The 18,280-nt window shown below is 49.3% G+C and overlaps 1 protein-coding gene across 2 annotated transcripts in view; it reads right to left on the bottom strand.

Moving 5' to 3' along the window:
- RYR1 (ryanodine receptor 1) overlaps positions 1-18,280 on the bottom strand; it is a 131,919-nt gene that overhangs the window by 9,077 nt on the left and 104,562 nt on the right. For both annotated transcript variants that reach the window (XM_003796154.3, XM_003796155.3), the window contains 7 exons: positions 7,345-7,686; positions 4,819-5,637; positions 4,104-4,177; positions 3,383-3,527; positions 2,299-2,385; positions 1,031-1,282; positions 305-435 (listed from right to left, as the gene is read on the bottom strand). In XM_003796154.3, coding sequence (XP_003796202.1) covers positions 305-435; positions 1,031-1,282; positions 2,299-2,385; positions 3,383-3,527; positions 4,104-4,177; positions 4,819-5,637; positions 7,345-7,686 — 1,850 coding nt within the window. The remainder of the gene's footprint in view (positions 1-304; positions 436-1,030; positions 1,283-2,298; positions 2,386-3,382; positions 3,528-4,103; positions 4,178-4,818; positions 5,638-7,344; positions 7,687-18,280) is intronic.

Below are 18,280 nucleotides of genomic sequence, written 5' to 3'. Positions count from 1 at the left end.
TCTCTAAAAAAAAGTTTTAAAAATAAAATGAAATGCAGGTTCTACCCCAGATTCACTGAACCAGAACCTCCAGGGCTGTGGCCTGAGTATCTTCACGTGTCACCAGCACCTCCAAAGGTACTTTAATGCAGAGGAAATGTGTCTATTTGATAGAGAGGGAAACTAAGGCTTGGGGAGAGTAAGTCAGGGCCAATAAGGTCCCAGCATGGCTGGGAACCCTGGTTTTTGAGGTTCAGTCCTAGACTGGAGTGGAAACCCAGCTCTGCTCCCCTGCCCCTGCCCTGCAGTGGGGTTGGGCCCTTACGGAGTGTTGAGCACCAGTCGGTCCCACTGGCCCTTCACATCATCATCCTCAGGCTGCTCAGTGATGTAGAGGCCGTCAAACTCCAGCTTCCGGGCCAGCTCCTTCTCCCGCTTAAAGATCACCAGGGGCACCTAGATTGTAAAGAGCAGCAAAGGTCAGGTGTCAGGTACCTTAGTGAGACCACAGCCTCAGCAGAGCTGCAAAAACTCATTCACGATACCCCAATTAGAAGAGCTTTCCCAGAATGATGAGGGTGGATATTTGGGGGATGCAGACAGAAGGGTCATGGGCAGAGGGGTTTAGGGCCAGGGTGGGAGAAAAACAGAGGAGTTGTAGGATCCCAGGAATGGTGCCTGATTCGGCCTGGGGCTTTCCAAGGGAGGGAAGTTTGAACTCAGACCTTAAGGATGAATGAAACAGGGTTAGGTGTGATGGGGTGGAAGCAGGGCAAAGCATTGAAGGTAGAGGGAATGGGATATGTAAAAATTTTAAGCCCAAAGAACCCTGTTTTCCATTCTGGTTCCCCAGCTATGACATGTGACAGTTTCCGGTTTGAATATCATCCTTGGTGTAGCCCTTAATCCCATACCCTGTTCTTTAGTCCTTACCCCCACTCCAGACCCCCTCTAGCCCAACCATTGTGAGAGCCCCTGTCCCAGGTCTTCTCAGCCAGTGCCCCAGCATTTCTCTCCCTTCCACAAGCTGGAAGCCAAGGTGACAGCCCACCTTGAGGCAGTTGTAGCCAATGATGCAGAGAAAGGCCACCAATGTGTGTAGCAGGCTCAAGCACCGCAGGGCAGGCTCCATGTAGCCCGTGCTCTCCTCCAGGAAGTAGTACACCATGTTCTCATCCTCCTCGCCCTCAGCCTCCTCACCAGCCCCTGAGCCCCAGCCAGAGCCGCCACCAGCCCCTGCACCTGACAGGTCCCCAGTGGCTGAGCCCTCCATGTCATCTTCCCCTGGTGGAGAGTCTGAGACCTAAAGTTAAGGCAGAGATATATCAGGGCAGGACCACGAGGTCCTGGCTCCTGGTATGCCACACCTGTAACCCAATAACAAAATTAACAGCTTCTGTTCCTGAGATTAGACAGGGCCATACCAGACAGTCTTGGTGGGACTATCAATCAAGATCAAGGGGGTGGGCCTAGGATCCTAAGTAGCAGACTCTGTCCTGAGAATATATATGCTTATTGAACTGGGTGACAGAGGACTGAAAACAGTTGATTCGTCTTCATAGTGGATCTCTAAAGAGACTGACGACTGATATTAACACTAAAATTAGTAATAGCTACTATTTCTACAGCACTTTCTATGTGCCAGGTGCTGTTGCAAATGCTGTACATATATTCATCCTCTTTTATTCTTCATAGCTCTGAGGTAGACCCTGTTATTATCCCACTTTAAGATGGGGAAGCAGAAGCACAAAGGTTAAGTATCTTGCCTAACCTCATCCAACCAGTGAGTGGTGGAGGCAGGACTCTGTCCCACAGAAGCCATGTTCTGGATCTCCAGTCTGGTCTCTCTGTCCTGTTATCTAGATCCCAAAGGTCCCTTTGTCCCTTGGAAGGCCTGGTTCTTAGCCCTTTCCTTCCATTCTGAGAGCTGCCTGGTTTCTCCTCCCTACAAACTTCTCTTTAGCCCATTGGAAACAAACAAAGATGTTTAACTGCATCAGTGGCTATTGCTGAGAGATGAGGGCCTGCACATAGGGGCACAGGGCTGGCCTGTGGCAGACCTGGGAAGGGAATCCAGATCTTGCTCCTGCTCTAACTCCCACTGATACTCATGTGTCTGTACTAGATGGACCCAGATACTCCCACTCACCCTCTGCCAGGGGAACCCAAGATCTAGATATCCACCCTGAACTCTCCTAAGAACTCTGAACCAAACAACTATCCCTTCATTAAAGTGCTCTGGGAACCTGTGGGGGGCTGAGCCTCCCACTCCACAGTCTGGATGAGGGCCTGACCCTTCCAGCCCTTCTTGACCAGCACCTTATAAAACAGCAAGATGAAGTTGATGGCAAATGCCAAGAAGAGGGCAAGGAACCGCAGGGTGTAAAAGTTCCGAGACAGGTAGTTCTGAGAAAAAGAGAAGAGACAAGAAAGAGTTCACAGTCCAGCCTCTTCCCTGGAGAATGCATCCCATTATTTACCTACAAACAAAGCACCTGGGTTCTCAATCCCTGCTCCTGCAACTTCCTATTTATTGAGTGCTTGCTATATACCAAGACCAGGAGTAAGAGCTCCTGAGCTGTTCTAATTCTCACCATAATCCCATGAAGCAGGTCCTGTTGTTATGCCTACTTTACAGATTAGGAAACTAAGGTTCAGGGAGGTGGCGTCTTGCTCAAGGTAACACAGCCAAGGAGTGGCAGACTTGGGATTTGAATGCAGGTAGTTGGGCTCCAGAGTCCACACTCCCAACCAATCTGCTGTGCTGCTTTCCAGGTGAGGTTACCCTGTCTGCTTTACTCCAGACAGGGAACATCATCTCTCCCTCTTTTCTCTCCACCTTTCCCTCTATCCCTCATTCTTCCCCCAAATCCTCACTGAACCATTTTCTGCCCAACATGTGTTCCTCACCCTCTCATATCAGGCTGAGCCTGGAGAGGAGACAGGAGACATGGAGCCCTGGGACCTGTCTCCTGAACACCTGCCCTTCCTGGCCTGGATGAGATGAGCACTTCCCCTAGAACTGGGAGGGCTCAGACTTCCACTGGGGCAGCTGGGACTGGTGTAGGGGCTCAGACCCTACAGGATGAGGGTAAGAAATGAGCTATAAAGGAGGGCCAGAGTGGCAGGCTCAGTTGAACTTAGCTGTGGATAGAGGGTGCAGGTGGGGATCTTATGCAGGTGGCCTTGTGTAAGCAAAGGTATGCAAGTTGGAACAAGGATAGTGGGCAGGGAGAGGGGAAGGAGCAAAGTGAGGAACACCTGAACACACTGCCCTGTCCCTAGGTCTGGGGACAGCTATGTCCTCTCCCCAACCGGAATCCTCTTGGAGATGAGCCTGAACAAATGATCTCAAGAACAGTGTGGGACAAAGAGGTAGGGAGGGTCTCCCTGGGATCCTCACCAGGAATTTCACCCTCTGGACCTCCAGTTCTCCCCAGAATTCACTCCAAGCTTCCTCTTTCTTTGGAGGGGCTGGAGGAGGTGCTTTCTTCTTGGGGGGCTCTGGTGGGGGCTCAGGGACTTCTTCCTTCTCCCCATTCTCGGCACTGTAGGGTAGGACACACAGAGAGGTCAGGAGGTGCCTGGGTAATGAATGAATGAATGAATGAATTCATTGCCATTGACTGGCCAGGTCTGAATGGAGCTGGGGACACAGGGTGATGAGACAACCTCAGGTCTTATACTCATGAAGCTCCAGTCTATTGGGGGAGACAGATAGTGACAGTGTCACCAGGCAGTGACAGCCCAGAGTGGGTTAAAGGATGAGACAAGAAGGTCAGGAAGTTGTGGGAACCTGGAGGAGCCACCTCTTCAGCTTAGGAGGGGGTAAGTGTCAATGTAGTCTTTGCAGGGAGGAGGCATGTGAGCCAGAATGGAAAGGACTAGAAAGACTCAGAAGCAGGGCAAGGTGCTCCAGGCAGAGGGAAGGCACATGGGAAGGCCTATTGGTTGGAGGGGAAAGCTGATTTCATGGAGCCTCTCTTCTGTGCCTGAGTCTGGGCTGGGTGACACTGAGGATGCAGGGTGGCCAAGACAGCCTCAAGCCCTGACCTCTGGAGGCTCCCAGTCCAGGAAAGAGGCAATGACAGGGGCTGGGACCCTTTGATTCCAAAGCCACTTACTCAGCTTTCTCAGGCTCGGGCTCGGGCTCAGGCTGGGGTTCTGGCTCTGGCAGCAGCTCCTCCTCGCCATCCACCTGAGGACAGGGCAAACATCGGGGCTGAGTCCTCTATCCCTGGCTTCTCAGTGCTGACCTGCCTGTGCCTTTCTACCTCTTTCGCTTCACTTGCCCTGAGTGATGTAAGTTCTACACTTCCCCCATCAGAAGAAAGAAGGATTATGATTTCCAGTTTACAGAGGGGAAACTGAGGCTCTAAAAGGTAGAGCCTCTTGCCCAAAGCACTGTGCAGGGTCAGGCTGACTCCAAGAGGGGTTCTTCTCCCTGAGGCTTCCAGCATCCCCTTGACCTCCGCACCTCACCACCACACTCCTGCACCAAGGGCCTGAGGATGTTTGAGGGGTATTTTCCATATGAGCTACTTCATTCCCCACAACCACGTGTGCCTCTGAGGGTCTTTCCCAGTGTCCCTGACCCTGTCTTGGCTCTTTGGTCTCTCTTCCCCTCTGATTTGGTTTCTGGATCTCTGGCCCTCCAGGTATCTCTTTCCCTGTCTCTTCCAGGCATTGAGAACTTTTCTCCATGTCTCCATTTCTGAGACTCTTTTCTCAGTGTGTCTTTCTGTCCCTCTATCCCTCTCTTGAAGGTCTCTGTCTTGTGCCTCTCTACCCAGCCCCAGTCTCTCTCCCAAACCCTGAGGCCCCCGCCTGCCTCCTCACCCCCAGCTTCCTTTTGAGGATGGGTGAACCCTCAGGTGTGGGCGGCTCCGCCGGCGTTGTATCCCCCATGTCTCCAAGACCGCCAGCCCCTTCAGGCCTGAAGGGGCCCCCTTCGGACACTGCCACTACCCCATCAGCGCCGCCTGGCCCAGCCTCGTGAGCCACCGCCTCCTCCTGGTCTGCGCCCTCGGTGGTGTCGCCCGCTCCCTCGCCCGCGCCCTCGCCGTCCGTTTCACCACCGGGCCCTGCCGGCTGCTCGCCATGCACCTCGTCGCCAGTGGGGTCTGGCATGCCCGCCAGGAGTTCGGTTACTGTCACCTTCTTGGCGCCCTCCACGAGACCACCGCCGAAAAGTGAGCCCCATAGCAGGCGCAGCGCGCCCGCAGCCGCCCCCACGCCCGCGGCTCCTACGCGCGTCACCGCGGCCCAGAGCAGCGCGGCTGCTGCGGTGGCCGCTTCCCGCGCCGTCAGCCGCCGCAGCCGTCGGATGCGCCGCCTCAGGCTGCGGTAGCTGAGGCCGCTCAGGGCCCGGCCGGCAGCAGCCGCTGCGCGTGCCGTCACCCCAGGCGCAGCTGCCGTGGCACTCGCCGCGCCCTCGGGCCCCTCCGCGCCCTCCTCTGCGCCCTCGGTGCCCGCCTCGCCGGCGCTGGCTCCCTCGTCCTCCTCGGTCTCAGGCTCGCCCTCGGGCTCTGAGATCTGCGCAGCGATCTGCATCTCAAAGATGGTGTCCTCGCAGAAGCTCACGAAGAGCTCCATCTTCTCAGACTCGCCGCCTTCGTTCACCACGTCGAAGATGAACTGGCGCTTCGACTCTTTCACCTGCAGCGCAGCAGGGAGAGGACAGGATGGGAGCTCGTCAGTAGGGGCTTGGGACAGCAGCGACCACAGCAGTGGCATCTGCCATAGCAGGCATCGTTTTTACTACCAATAGCAAACCTATGGCGTGCTTGCTGTATGTGTACTCTCCTGAGTGCTGCCCTAAGCCAGGCCTGTACCAAGAGGGTACATTTTAACTCAAAAGTCATTTAGCCCTCATAATGAACCCCAGGAGAGGGAGACTCAGAAAGCTGTGTGGCCAGGTGACACAGATAAGAGGTGGGAGATGTAGGATTCAAACTTCCAACAAGCTGGCTTCAGAATGGGTTTTTAGCTTCTTTGAGAGAAAGATAGGAAGGACCATAGTGATTGAAGGCAGAGGGTCTGCAGCCAGCTCATCTGGGTTCTGATCCTGTTTCTGCCACTAGGTAGCTGAGTGATTGGGACTCAGCTCTCTGGGCCTCCATTTCCCCTTCTGTAAAACGGGATACAATAGTAGGACCCACGTTATAGTGTTGGCATGAGTAGTAAATGAGTTAATAGATGCTGAGCGATTAGAATGGGCCTGGCACCTGATAAATACTGTGTCATATTTGCTATTATTATACTGTCCCAGGACTGTTCCAGGCCCACATGGGCATTTGAGGAACTGGGGGAAGCAGGAATGGGAAGGGGCAAGCAGGAGGAAGTGGCTGTTTGGAGGAATAACACTAAGGGAAAGAGCCCCCAGGTGAGGGATGAGGGGGTGGGGTGAGAGAGGGGCCGAAGGCCCATAACCTCCAATGGAGTGGGTGTGACCCTCCCTGGTGAACTGGGGCTTCCTGCAGATGCAGGGATGCACAGACATCCGGAGGGCAAGGATGGTGCAACCATATATGGGCTGTGTGTGCGTGTGTGTGTGTGTGTGTGCACAAGTGTAATGGTGTCCCAAGGGACACATACAAGTAAGTGTGTAAGATTTTGGGGGTTCCTATGGAGTATTGTGAGGAGCACCAGGGACTAAGGGAGAGATGAGGTAAGGAGGGCATGCAGCATGGGGGTGGGGGTGGTGGAAAGATATGACCATGCCAGGCTCAGTGTGCACAGTGGGCATGGGTACATGGGGTAGGCATGAGAGGGCCTAGACCCAGCCAGATGGGGGAGGTGAGGAATATAAGTGTGGGAGAGGACAGCATACACACGAGGCCTGCGGGACTATGTGAGGGGGAGCCAGGGTCAATGTGAACTTCCCAGAAATGAAGACAGGGCTCTGTGTGGGAAGTGAGCCTATGTAGGAGAGGTGGGCCAGCACCCAGGGCACACCAGAGCATGAAAGGTGTGTAGGAGTGGGCCTGGACAGGCTAGGACCCAGGGACAGCACACCAGGGGTGGCTGGGAAGATGAACAAGGGACATATAAACATGTGGGAGGTGTAGCTGAGGTTTCATCAGGGCTATCTGGCCATGCCAGAGCTTCCAGGGTGAGTGTGCAAGGAGTGTACATCCACGTGTGGGCCAAGTCTGCAAGCAGTGGTCAGGGATATGCAAGGGCACAGTAGGGCCTGTAAAATGTGTACAAAAGGGTGAGCATGGGCTTGCCAGAGCCAAGCGAGGGCCTGCAGAGCAGACTGGCGTACACAGGGGTCCAAGTATGCAAAGAACGAGCACTGGCACTCCCGAAGCCCCAGGAGGCGAGCAGGAGGTGAGCAGGGAGGCGAGCGGGTCTCCTGACCTGGGGCATCTCCCACTGGGCGCGGTTAGTCTCTGAGATCTCAAAGTAGATGCGCTCAATGCGGCGCGAGGAGCCCATGATCTCAATGCGGCCCAGGTAGGGCCGGAAGTACTCCAGGATGCTCTCGGCCAGCTCCAGGAAGTTGCGCAGGCGCGGGTCGTGCGGCACATGCTCCGACAGGTTGGTAAGCAGCACGGCCACATTGAAGCCGATATCGCGGGCTGGCTCCTGGAAGCGGTTGGCGAACTCCTCGCAGTTGATCATCTCGTTCTCATCCGCTTCGGAGCATGAGAGTAGGAACTGGATTTCCGGACCAGTGAATTGCTTCTGGCTGTCCATGGCCTGAGAGTGGGCAGGGAGGTCAGTGGGATGGATGGCCTGGGGAGCCTCTGTGCTCGCGTTGCACGTCTGCTCTTTCATACAGATAAAAAGTCCAGAATCATAACTAGCACCCAAGGCTAACCCCCAGGAATATAGCACAGGTAAGGTGATACCGGCTATTAAAAGTCTGAAATACCGCATTTCAGCAGAGCTGAGCCATCATCCACTGTAGATACACCCCATTTTCAGAGACAGTAAAATGTGAAAAAAGTGTCTCCAAAAACTGATGAAACCTAGCTCACGTAACTGGTAAAAAATGCTACCCCAAGCTCTCCAAGCACAATCCTGGGGTGGCCTTCCGGGCTCTCTCCCACCCATCTCCCTTGCCCTTGATGGCACCTAAAGTCTTCACCTGAGGCTCTCTTAGCCCTCTGGCTTTAGGTGGGGCCCATCCATCTGGGATGAGGGAGAAGAATGGGAATTGTGTTTATTTCCCCAGCTTCCTCCCCACTGCTGCAGTGTCCCTCACTCAAAGACTAGGCCCAGCAGCCCTGTCTGCCCAGCTCCTTGTATCACCAAGTTGGGGCACTCCTTTCCCCCAGACTAGCTGGTTAACTCCAGAGGACTGCACAACTCCCGCCACTCATCCTCCCTGCATAGCTTTGTAACCCACCATTTTATAAAACTCTACTTGACTGATTCAATTTGCATGTCCTGTTTTCTGGTAGATCCCTGACTGATAAATGCCACTGCCTCAGCCTTCCCCACCCTCCATTTCCAGCAACTAAATAATTGACACCTGACGGAGTGGCGGCCTCAGAATGTCACCTGGGAACAACCACTCATCGTCCAGAATTAACAAAGGCTCATCCAGAATTAACAAAGGCTCACAGGAGCATATTTTGTAATGCTATACAGTGTTTTTGTTTTTGTATATGTTTTTTAAGAGACAGTCTCTATCACCATGGGTAGAGTGCCATCATCATAGCTCATAGCAACCTCAAACTCTTGGGCTCAAGAGATCCTTTTGTCTCAGCCTCCCAAGTAGCTGAGACAATTGTCACCAGCCACAACACCTGGCTAATTTTTCTATTTTTAGTAGGGGTCTCCCTCTTGCTCTGGCTGGTCTTGAACTCCTGAGCTCAAGGGATCTACCCACCTCAGCCTCCCAGAGTGCTAGGATTATAGGCGTGAACCACCATGCCCAGCCTATACAGTATTTTTAAAGAACTAAAATGTTACAGGTATGGTCGGAGCCTTCTGTGTACCTTTTCTTTGCCCCATTGCCCCCATCTCCTTGGAGGTAAATGCTATCCTGGAATTGGGGTATAACCTTCCAAACATGTGACAATACTTCTACTACCTATATTCAGTCATTGGCCACACACACACACACACAAAGGATATAGTATTTGTGCATTTTTTAATTTGGAGATTACTATTAAAATCATGTAATCAGGCTTGGCGCCTGTAGCTCAAGCGGCTAAGGCGCCAGCCATGTACACCTAAGGTGGCGGGTTCGAATCCAACCCGGACCTGCCAAACAACAATGATGGCTGCAACCAAAAAATAGCCTGTATAATAGCTCTGCCTCAAAAAAAAAAAATCATGTAATCTTTTTTGCTGTTTATTTCTTTATTTTTTTGAGACGGAGCCTCAAGCTGTCACCCTGGATAGAGTGCTGTGGCATCACAGCTCACAGCAACCTCCAACTCCTGGGCTTAAGTGAGTCTCCTGCCTCAGCCTCCCAAGTAGCTGGGCCCACAGGTGCCCGCCACAATGCCCGGATATTTTTTGCAGCCATCATTGTTGTTTTTTGGCAGGTCCGGGCTGAATTTGAACCCACCACCTTAGGTGTACGTGACTGGCGCCTTAGCCACTTGAGCCACAGGCGCTGAGCCAAAATCATGTAATCTGAAACTTGCTTTTTTCACTCACTCTAGTATATGTTTTCAAAATCTATTCATGTTAAGATGTACAGATAAAATGAATTCATTTGCATTGCTGCGTACCCTTCCTGGTTTATAAATAAAACACTCTTCATCTCTTCTCCTGGTGGTGGACATTTAGGTTGATTCCTTTTTGTGTGTGTTTTTAACTTTATGGACAGCACTTTCATTGAACATTCTTGTGCTGATCTCCTATGCAATTTTGAAATTCTATTTTTTTTTTTTAATTAGGGCATGTATCTTAGGGTCATCCTATCCACTTTTCCAAGGGTCTCTAGGGCAGTTTCTCAAATGTTCTTAACTGCACTTGCAGTAAGAATGCATTTTACAATGTGACTAAAATAAAAAAGCTTTCATGACACAGTTCTAACTTTTGCCATACAACACACTCTATAGTGTCCTATTTTATTTTTAAAGATGCTGATCATGACTTACTAAATTAATGTCATGACCTCCAGATGGGCTGCAATATTCAGTGTGAGAAATGTTGCTGTGGGGTATGAACAGAAGCATAATTTCTGGCTCTAAAAAGTGCTTTGTAAAAAGCCAAGAACTTTGCAAAATGCTTTCTAAATGAGTAACATACTTTGCAAATGATGAAGGGCTCTAGAAACCACAGAGCGTGGAGACACAATCACACAGGAACTCCTCACCCCTACCCTCGCTCCACCGACCTGCCTCCCCCTATATAATGAGCAGTGTGACACTGTCTCTCTCAAAAGACCACTTCTTCGCAGGGGCCTGGGACCCTTCTCCTCCATTCATTCCTGGACTCTCCTCTTGTGATTTGCCAATCTCTCTTTGTCATCACCCATTTGCTCACCCCTACCCCTTTTTGGGATGGGGTCTTGCTCTGTCACATAGGGTAGAGTGCAGTGGTGTCATCACAGCTCGCTGTAACCTCAAACTCCTGGGCTCAAGCGTTCTTCTTGCCTCAGCCTCCCAAGTGGCTGGGCCTACAGGCATGTACCACCATGGTTGACTAATTCTTCATTTTTTCTTTTCTTTTCCTTTCTTTTTTCTTTTTTTTTAGAGACAGAGTCTCACTTTATCACCCTCAGTAGAGTACTATGGCATCACAGCTCATAGCAACCTCCAACTCCTCGATTTAGGCCATTCTCTTGCCTCAGCCTCCCGAGTAGCTGGGACTACAGGCACCCACCACAGCACCTGGATTTTTTGTTGTTGTTGTTGCAGTTTGGCCGGGGCCGGGTTCGTACCTGCCACCGTAGGTATATAGGGCCAGCGCCCTACCCACTGAGTCACAGGTGCTGCCTTTCTTTTCTTTTCTTTTTTCTTTTCTCCTTCCTTCCTTCCCTCCCTCCCTTTCTTCCTCTCTCTCTTTTTTTTTTTTGGTTGTATGAAAAGTTTTTATTGGTGGGGGGAGGGAGGCTGCAGAGTAGCACTAAGGAGGAAAGAAAAGAGAAGAAAAAAAGAGAGGAGAGAGATAAGGAGAGAGTGGGGAAGAGAAGAGAGAGAGTAGAGGAGAGAAGAGTGAGGGGGAAGAGGTGGAAAAGAGAGAGAGAGCAGAGAAGAAAAAAGCCTCTCTCTTTCTTTCAGATGGGGTCTTGCTCTTGCTCAAGCTGGTCTCCAACTCCTGGCCTCAAGCAAACCTCCTACCTCAGCCTCCCAGAGTGCTAGGATTATAGGAGTGAGCCACTGCCCCTGGCCACTTCCCTTGTTCTGAAATACCTTCTTCTCTGACTATTGTTAATTTCTTTGGCTGGGATATGCTACTCTTCTAGGCTGCTAATGGTTAGGGGGAGCAGTGCTGGGATTTTCACCAACTTCCTGAGATATGCATTTTTCCTGGAGACATCCCTGAGGCCCCAGACTCTGAACGCCATCCTAGACCAGTGATTGTCAAGCCTATATCCCCAGCTCTGACTTTTCCTGAGAATTGAGACTCCTGGGCAGCGCCTGTGGCTCAAAGGAATAAGGCGCAGGCCCCATTTGCCGGAGGTGGCGGGTTCACACCCAGCCCTGGACAAAAACTGCAAAAAATAAATAATTGAGACTCCTGCATCTATAGCCCTACTTGGAAAAGATATGATACTTTTCAAAATGTCCATCTCTTTGTGGACATCTACCCCCAGAATGAAAATGGCCAAAACTGAGCTTTTAATTTCAAAACCTCTCCTCCCACGGTCTTGCCATCTCAGGATTAGCATCCCCACCCACCCAGCTAAAATCTTTGAGTCATCCTTGATTCTTCTCTTTTGTCACCACCCACACCTGACCCAGCAGTAAGTCTATCAGCTCTGCTTTCAAGACAGATCCGGGCCCACCCACCTCTGCCTCCTCATGACCCCAACATAGACTTGTCCTCCACTTTCTCCCACCTGGACCATCACAGCAGCCTCCTCCCTGGCCGCTCTGCTCCCTGCTGTCCCCACACATAGCAAGAGGAAAGCTGTAAACACCTGGTTCAGGTAACATCCCTCGCCCATGCAGAATCCTCCTTTCCTTCCACCTCATTTGGGTTCAAAGTCAAGGTCCTCCCTGTGGCCAACCAGGCCCTGTACATCTGCCCCTGTTACCGCTCAGACCTCCTTTCCACATCCTTAACCACTCTCTCCAGCCACACTGGTCTCCTTTCCGTCCCTCCTGTTCCCATCATTCAGCCTTTCCACTTGCTGTACCTTCTTGCCAGCCTTTGCCTAGGACCCCGCAATGCTCATTCACAGGGTACCTTTCAACTCTCAGCCTCAATGTCCCTTCCTCCAAAAGGCCTTCCTCCACCAGCCCAGTTATGGGGCTTACTCCTCCCTGCCATTCACACACCACCTGTTCATTTCCTTCAGACCACAGATTGTGCAATTATTTTGCTTATTAACTTATTTTCATCTCCCCCTCACTGGCCTGTCAGCTCTGAGGGTGGGGTCTCTGTTTTGTTCACTGGGCACCTTCAGGGGCAGTGCCTGACACACAATGGGTACTTATCCATATTTGACCAAGAATGAGGCATCTTGAAAACCAAGGAGAGTTTTGAACATTGTTATATCTTTGGAAAATTAAGAGGTCCTTTAAAAAAAAAACCTGAACATGCCATTTCAAGCATAAGAAACTGGCCATCACTGGGCATGGTGGCTTACGCCTGTCATTCTGATATTTTGGGAGACCAAGGCAGGTGAACAGCCTGATCTCAGGAGTTTGAGACCAGCCTGAGCGAGAGCAAGATCTTATTTCTATTAAAAAATAGAAAAAAACGAGTTGGGCCTTCTGCTGAGTACCTGTATTTCCAGTTACTTGGGAGAGTGAGGCAGAAGTATTGCTTGAGCTCAGGAGTTTGAGGTTTCTGTGAGCTATGATGCCATAGCATTCTACTCAGGGTGACAGAATGAGATTCTGTCTCAAAAAAAAAAAAAAAAGAAAGGAAGGAGGGAAGGAAGGAAGAAGGAAAGAAAGAGAGAGTGAGAGAGAGAAAAAAGAAAGAAAGAAAGAGAGAAAGAAAAAGAGAGAGAAAGAGAAACTGGGCCAGAAGCAGTGGCTCACACCTGTAATCCTAGCACACTGGGAGGCCAAGGTAGGAGGAACTCTCAAATTTAGGACTTCAAGACAGCCTGAACAAGAGCAAGACCCCATCTCTACTAAAAATAGAAAAATTAGTCAGGCATAGTGGTGAGCACCTCTTGTCCCAGCTACTCAGGAGGCTGGGCAGGAGGATCACTTGAGCCTAGGAGTTTGAGGTTGCTGTGAGCTATGACACTACAGCACTCTGGCGTGGGGCAACAGAGTAAGATCCTGTCTCAAATAAATAAATAAATAAAGTACAAAAAACTGAAAAGCATGCTGTAAAATACAAAGATTTGTTTGGAAACCACATGTTGCTTTATAAATGTTTAAACATTTAGAAGTGGGATATCACCATTTTGCAATCTCTAATGAACTAAGTGTCTGGGCCTTGAATAGCAACAGCTACTGACATCACAAAAAGAGAGACAACCACATAGGATGAGCTACACTTGATGGATTTCCAGAGCACCACATAGGAAAATTTTGGTCAAAAAACTCCATACACTCAAAACCTGAAACTGATGGAACTTCTAGACCGGAGTTCCACTTAATAGGAACCACTGGGGACAGAAGAATACAGGAAATGACATAACACAGATGCACCAGCCAGATTTAGACTGTGGGAAACTCTCCAGCTAGAACAGCACTATCCAATGATAGTTTTAGTGGAGAAAAAATAGATGATGTCCAATTAGGATTTTTTTATATTGATTACACATTGAAAAAATATTTTTTTATATATATATATATATTTTTTTTTTTTTAGAGACAGAGTTTCACTTTATCGCCCTGGGTAGAGTGCCATGGCGTCACAGCTCACAGCAACTTCCAACTCCTGGGCTTAAGTGATTCTCTTGCCTCAGCCTCCGGAGTAGCTGGAACTACAGGTGCACACCAGAATGCCCAGCTATCTTTTTGTTGCAGTTTGACTGGAGCGGGGTTTGAACCTGCCACCCTCGGTATATGGGCCTGGTGCCCTACTCACTGAGCCACAGGCACTGCCCTGAAATAATATTTTGATATACAAGTTCATGTACATGTTTCCTCTTTTTAGAGAAACATGGCTACTAGCAATTTTATTATTTTTTGTGCTAGAAATTTTTAGTTTATACATGTTGCTTATATAGTATTGCTGTTGGGTAGTGGAGCCTTGAAGGACCAACAGCCTGGGTCTTCAGTAGATAAATTGCAAGAAAAAAAATGATGATGGAAGGAAAGTGATAGATTAAAGGAGATTTACAGAAATAGGAACTAACGGGAAAGAGTGGGCCTTATTTTGATATTGAGTCAAAGAAACTGCAGAATAATCATATGATAGTTATGAGATGTGAAAATTTGAATACCGACTACGTGATGATTTAAAGAATTATGGGTACTTTACTTTTAGTTTTACTTTTGTTTTTGATTAGGAGTAATAATGACATTGTGGCTTTTCTTTTTTCTTTCTTTCTTTTCTTTTTTTTTTAGATAGGGTCTTGCTCTTTCACACAGGCTGGAAAACAGTGGTCTTGTCACAACTCACAGCAACTTCTAATTCCTGGCCTCCAGCAATCCTCCTGACTAGGCATCCTCAAACTACAGCCTGCAGGCCACATGCGGCCCACCTAGGACATTTATCTGGCCCGCCAGGTGTTTTTGCTGCTGCTGCCTATCCTGCTTAGCAGCCGACTCATCCTGGGGTCCACAGTCCGATCCTCCAACGGTCTGAGGGACAGTGAACTGGCCCCCTGATTAAAAAGTTTGAGGACCCCTGCTCCTGACCCTCCAGAAGCTGCAACTACAGGTGCCTCCCATCATGCCCAGTTAATTTTCCTTTCCTTTTCCATTTCCCTTCCTTTTCTTTTCTTTTCTTTTTGTTTGTAGACAGAGTCTCATTCTGTTGCCCAGGCTAGAGTGTGATGGCATCACCCTAGCTTACAGCAACCTCAGACTTCTGTGTTCAAGCCATCTTCCTACTTCAGCCTCCCAGGTAGCTGGGACTACAGGTCCCACCACAATGCCTGGCTAATTTTTCTACTTTTAGTAGAGATTGGGTCTCACTCTTGCTCAGTCTGGTCTCCAATTCCTGAGCTCAGGCTGTCTACCTGTCTCAGCCTCCCACAGTGGTAGGATTATAGGCGTGAGTCACTGCTTGACTGACATTGTGGTTTTCCAAATAAAAGGAAAGCCTTTTAAGACCACACATATTTTATGATACCTCTTACGTGAAGTGTCCAGAATAGGCAAATCTATTGAGACAAAAAATAGATCAGTGGTTCCCAGGGGCTGAGGTGGGGGAAATGGGAAGAAATGCTCAAGGGTATGAGTTTTCTTTCTTGGGGTGATTAAAATGTTCTAAAATTGAGGCTCGGCTTCTATAGCTCAACTGGCTAAGGCGCCAGCCATGTACACCTAAGGTGGTGGGTTCGAATCCCCAGCCCGGACCCGCCAAACAACAATGACGGCTGCAACCAAAAAATAGCCGGGCGTTGTGGCGGGCGCCTGTGGTCCCAGCTACTTGGGAGGCGGAGGCAGGAGACTTGCTTGAGCCCAGGAGTTGGAGGTTGCTGTGAGCTGTAATGCCACGGCACTCTACCCAGGGGGACAGCTTGAGGCTCTGTCTCAAAAAAAAAAAAAAAAAAAAGTTCTAAAATTGAATTGTAGTGATGGATCCACAATTCTGTGAAAAAAATTAAAAACAACTAAATTGTACATTTTAAATGGGTAAGTTTTATGGTTAATGATCTCTCAATAATGATGCTTTAAAAAGAAAGCCCTTGAATTAAGAGACACATACAAAAATATTTGCAAATAAAGAAAACTCAGGATAATTTAGTGAACAGGAATAAATTAGTAGCCTAAAACGTGGTTTCATTCACCACAAAGGGCTTTCCTCATTGCAAAGTACTTCACTAGTGGAGATGTGCTTCTTTTGCTTGTTTGAGACAGAATCTCACTCTGTCACCCTGTATAGAATACATTGGCATCATCATAGCTCACTACAACCACAAACTCTTGGGCTCAAGTGATCTTCTTGCCTCAGCCTTCTGAGTAGGTGGGACTACAGGTACATACTACCATGCCTAGCTAATTTTTTCTATTTTTGGTAGAGATGGGAGTCTCACTCTTGTTCAGGCTGGTCTCAAACTCCTGCCCTTGAGCTATTCTTTGGCCTCAGCTTCCTACAGAGCTAGAATTATAGGCATGAGCCACTGGGCTATATTTTTAATGCAGATTTACATATGTGAATGGAAATGCAGGAAAACTGTCTGGAGAGATATACACCAAATGAATAACAGTGGCAGCCTTTGGAGAGGATGAGAATAGGATGGCAAATGGGGATGAAACTATAACCATAAATTCTGAGTTTTTGAGAAGAGGAATATATTCCTGTTTAATGAAAAATTAATAAAATAGTCCAGGTGATTTTCAACATAAAAATAAAGTATTCTGGCTCCATACCTGTAGCTCAAGCGGCTAAGTAGCCAGCCACATATATCAGAACTGGCAGGTTCAAATCCATCCCAGGCCTGCCAAACCACAATGACAACGACAACCAAAAAATAGCCGGGCATTGTGGTGGATACCTGTAGTCCCAGCTACTTGGGATGCTGAGGCAAGAGAATCGCTTAAGCCCAGGAGTTAAAGGCTGTTGTGAACTGTGATGCCACAGCACTCTACCCAGGGTAACAGCTTGAGGCTCTGACTCAAAAAGAAAAAAAAAAGTATTCTGGGCAAGATATGGTGGCTCATGCCTGTAATCCTAGCACTCTGGGAGGCCGAGGCAGGTGGATCACTTGGGCTCAAGAGTTTGAAACCGGGCAGTGCCTATGGCTCAGTGGGTAGGGCACTGGCCCCATATCCCAAGGTAGCAGGTTCAAACCCAGGCCTGGCCAAACTGCAACAAAAAGATAGCTGGGCATTGTTGTGGGTGCCTGTAGTCCCAGCTATTTGGGAGGCTAAGGCGAGAGAATCGCCTAAGCCCAGAAGTTGGAGGTTGCTGTGAGCTGTGTGACGCCACAGCACTCTACTGAGGGCGATAAAGTGAAACTCTGTCTCTACAAAAAAAAAAAAAAAAAAGAGTTTGAAACCAGCCTAAGCAAGAAAGACCTATCTCTACTAGAAATAGAAAAACTAGCCAAGTAGTTTTTTGTTTTTTTGTTTGTTTTAGACAGATTCTCACTTTGATGCCCTGGGTAGAATGCCATGGTGTTATAGCTCACAAACCTCAAACTCTTGGGCTCAAGAGATTCTGTTGCCTCAGCCTCCTGAGTAGCAGGGAGTACAGGCGCCCACCACAATGTCTGGCTAATTTTAGAGATGGGGGTCTCACTTTTGCTCAGGCTGGTCTTGGACTCTTGACCAAGCAATCCACCAACCTGGGCCTCCAGAGTGCTGGGATTACCGGTGTAAGCACCTGGCCCTTGCCAAGTGTTTTGGCGGGTGCCTGTGGTCACAGCTACTCAGGAGGCTGAGATAAGTGATTGCTCAAGCCCAAGAGTTTGAGAGTGCTGTGAGGACTCTACCCAGGGCAACATAGTGAGATTCTGCCTCAATAAACAAACAAATTTAGGGTGGTGTCTGTGGCTCAGTGAGTAGAGCGCCAGCCCCGTATACCAAGGGTGGCAGGTTTGAACCTAGCCCCGGCCAAACTGCAACAAAAAAATAGCCGGGCATTGTGGCAGGCATCTGTAGTCCCAGCCACTCAGGAGGCTGAGGCAAGAGAATCACCTAAGCCCAAGAGCTGGAGGTTGCTGTGAGCTGTGACACCACAGCACTCTACCAAGAGCAACAAAGTGAGACTCTGTCTCTCAAAAAACCAAAATAAAAATAAAAAATGAACAAACAGTAAACTACCCTGCATGGCCAAAATAGCATCATAAAAATGTCAAAAGACAGATGATAAACTAGGGAAAACAGTTGTAATTCTCATCACAAAGTTCTAATCAGCCTTATGTAAATTGCTCTTAGAAGTCAAGAAGAAAAATACCAATGTCCCAATAGAAATAAGCCCATGTGGCTCGGCACCTGTGGCTAAAGTGGCTAAGGCACCAGCCACATACACCTAAGGTGGCGGGTTTGAATCCAGCCCGGGCCCGCCAAACAACAATGACGGCTGCAACCAAAAAATAGCCAGGCATTGTGGCGGGCGCTTGTGGTCCCAGCTACTT

Source organism: Otolemur garnettii, unplaced genomic scaffold, assembly GCF_000181295.1.
Source record: "Otolemur garnettii isolate 467f Iridium unplaced genomic scaffold, OtoGar3 scaffold00100, whole genome shotgun sequence".
In the NCBI taxonomy this organism is placed as follows: Eukaryota; Metazoa; Chordata; class Mammalia; order Primates; family Galagidae; genus Otolemur; species Otolemur garnettii.
The sequence above is the reverse complement of the archived record's forward strand: the minus strand, read 5'-3'. Positions and strand labels throughout refer to the sequence as shown.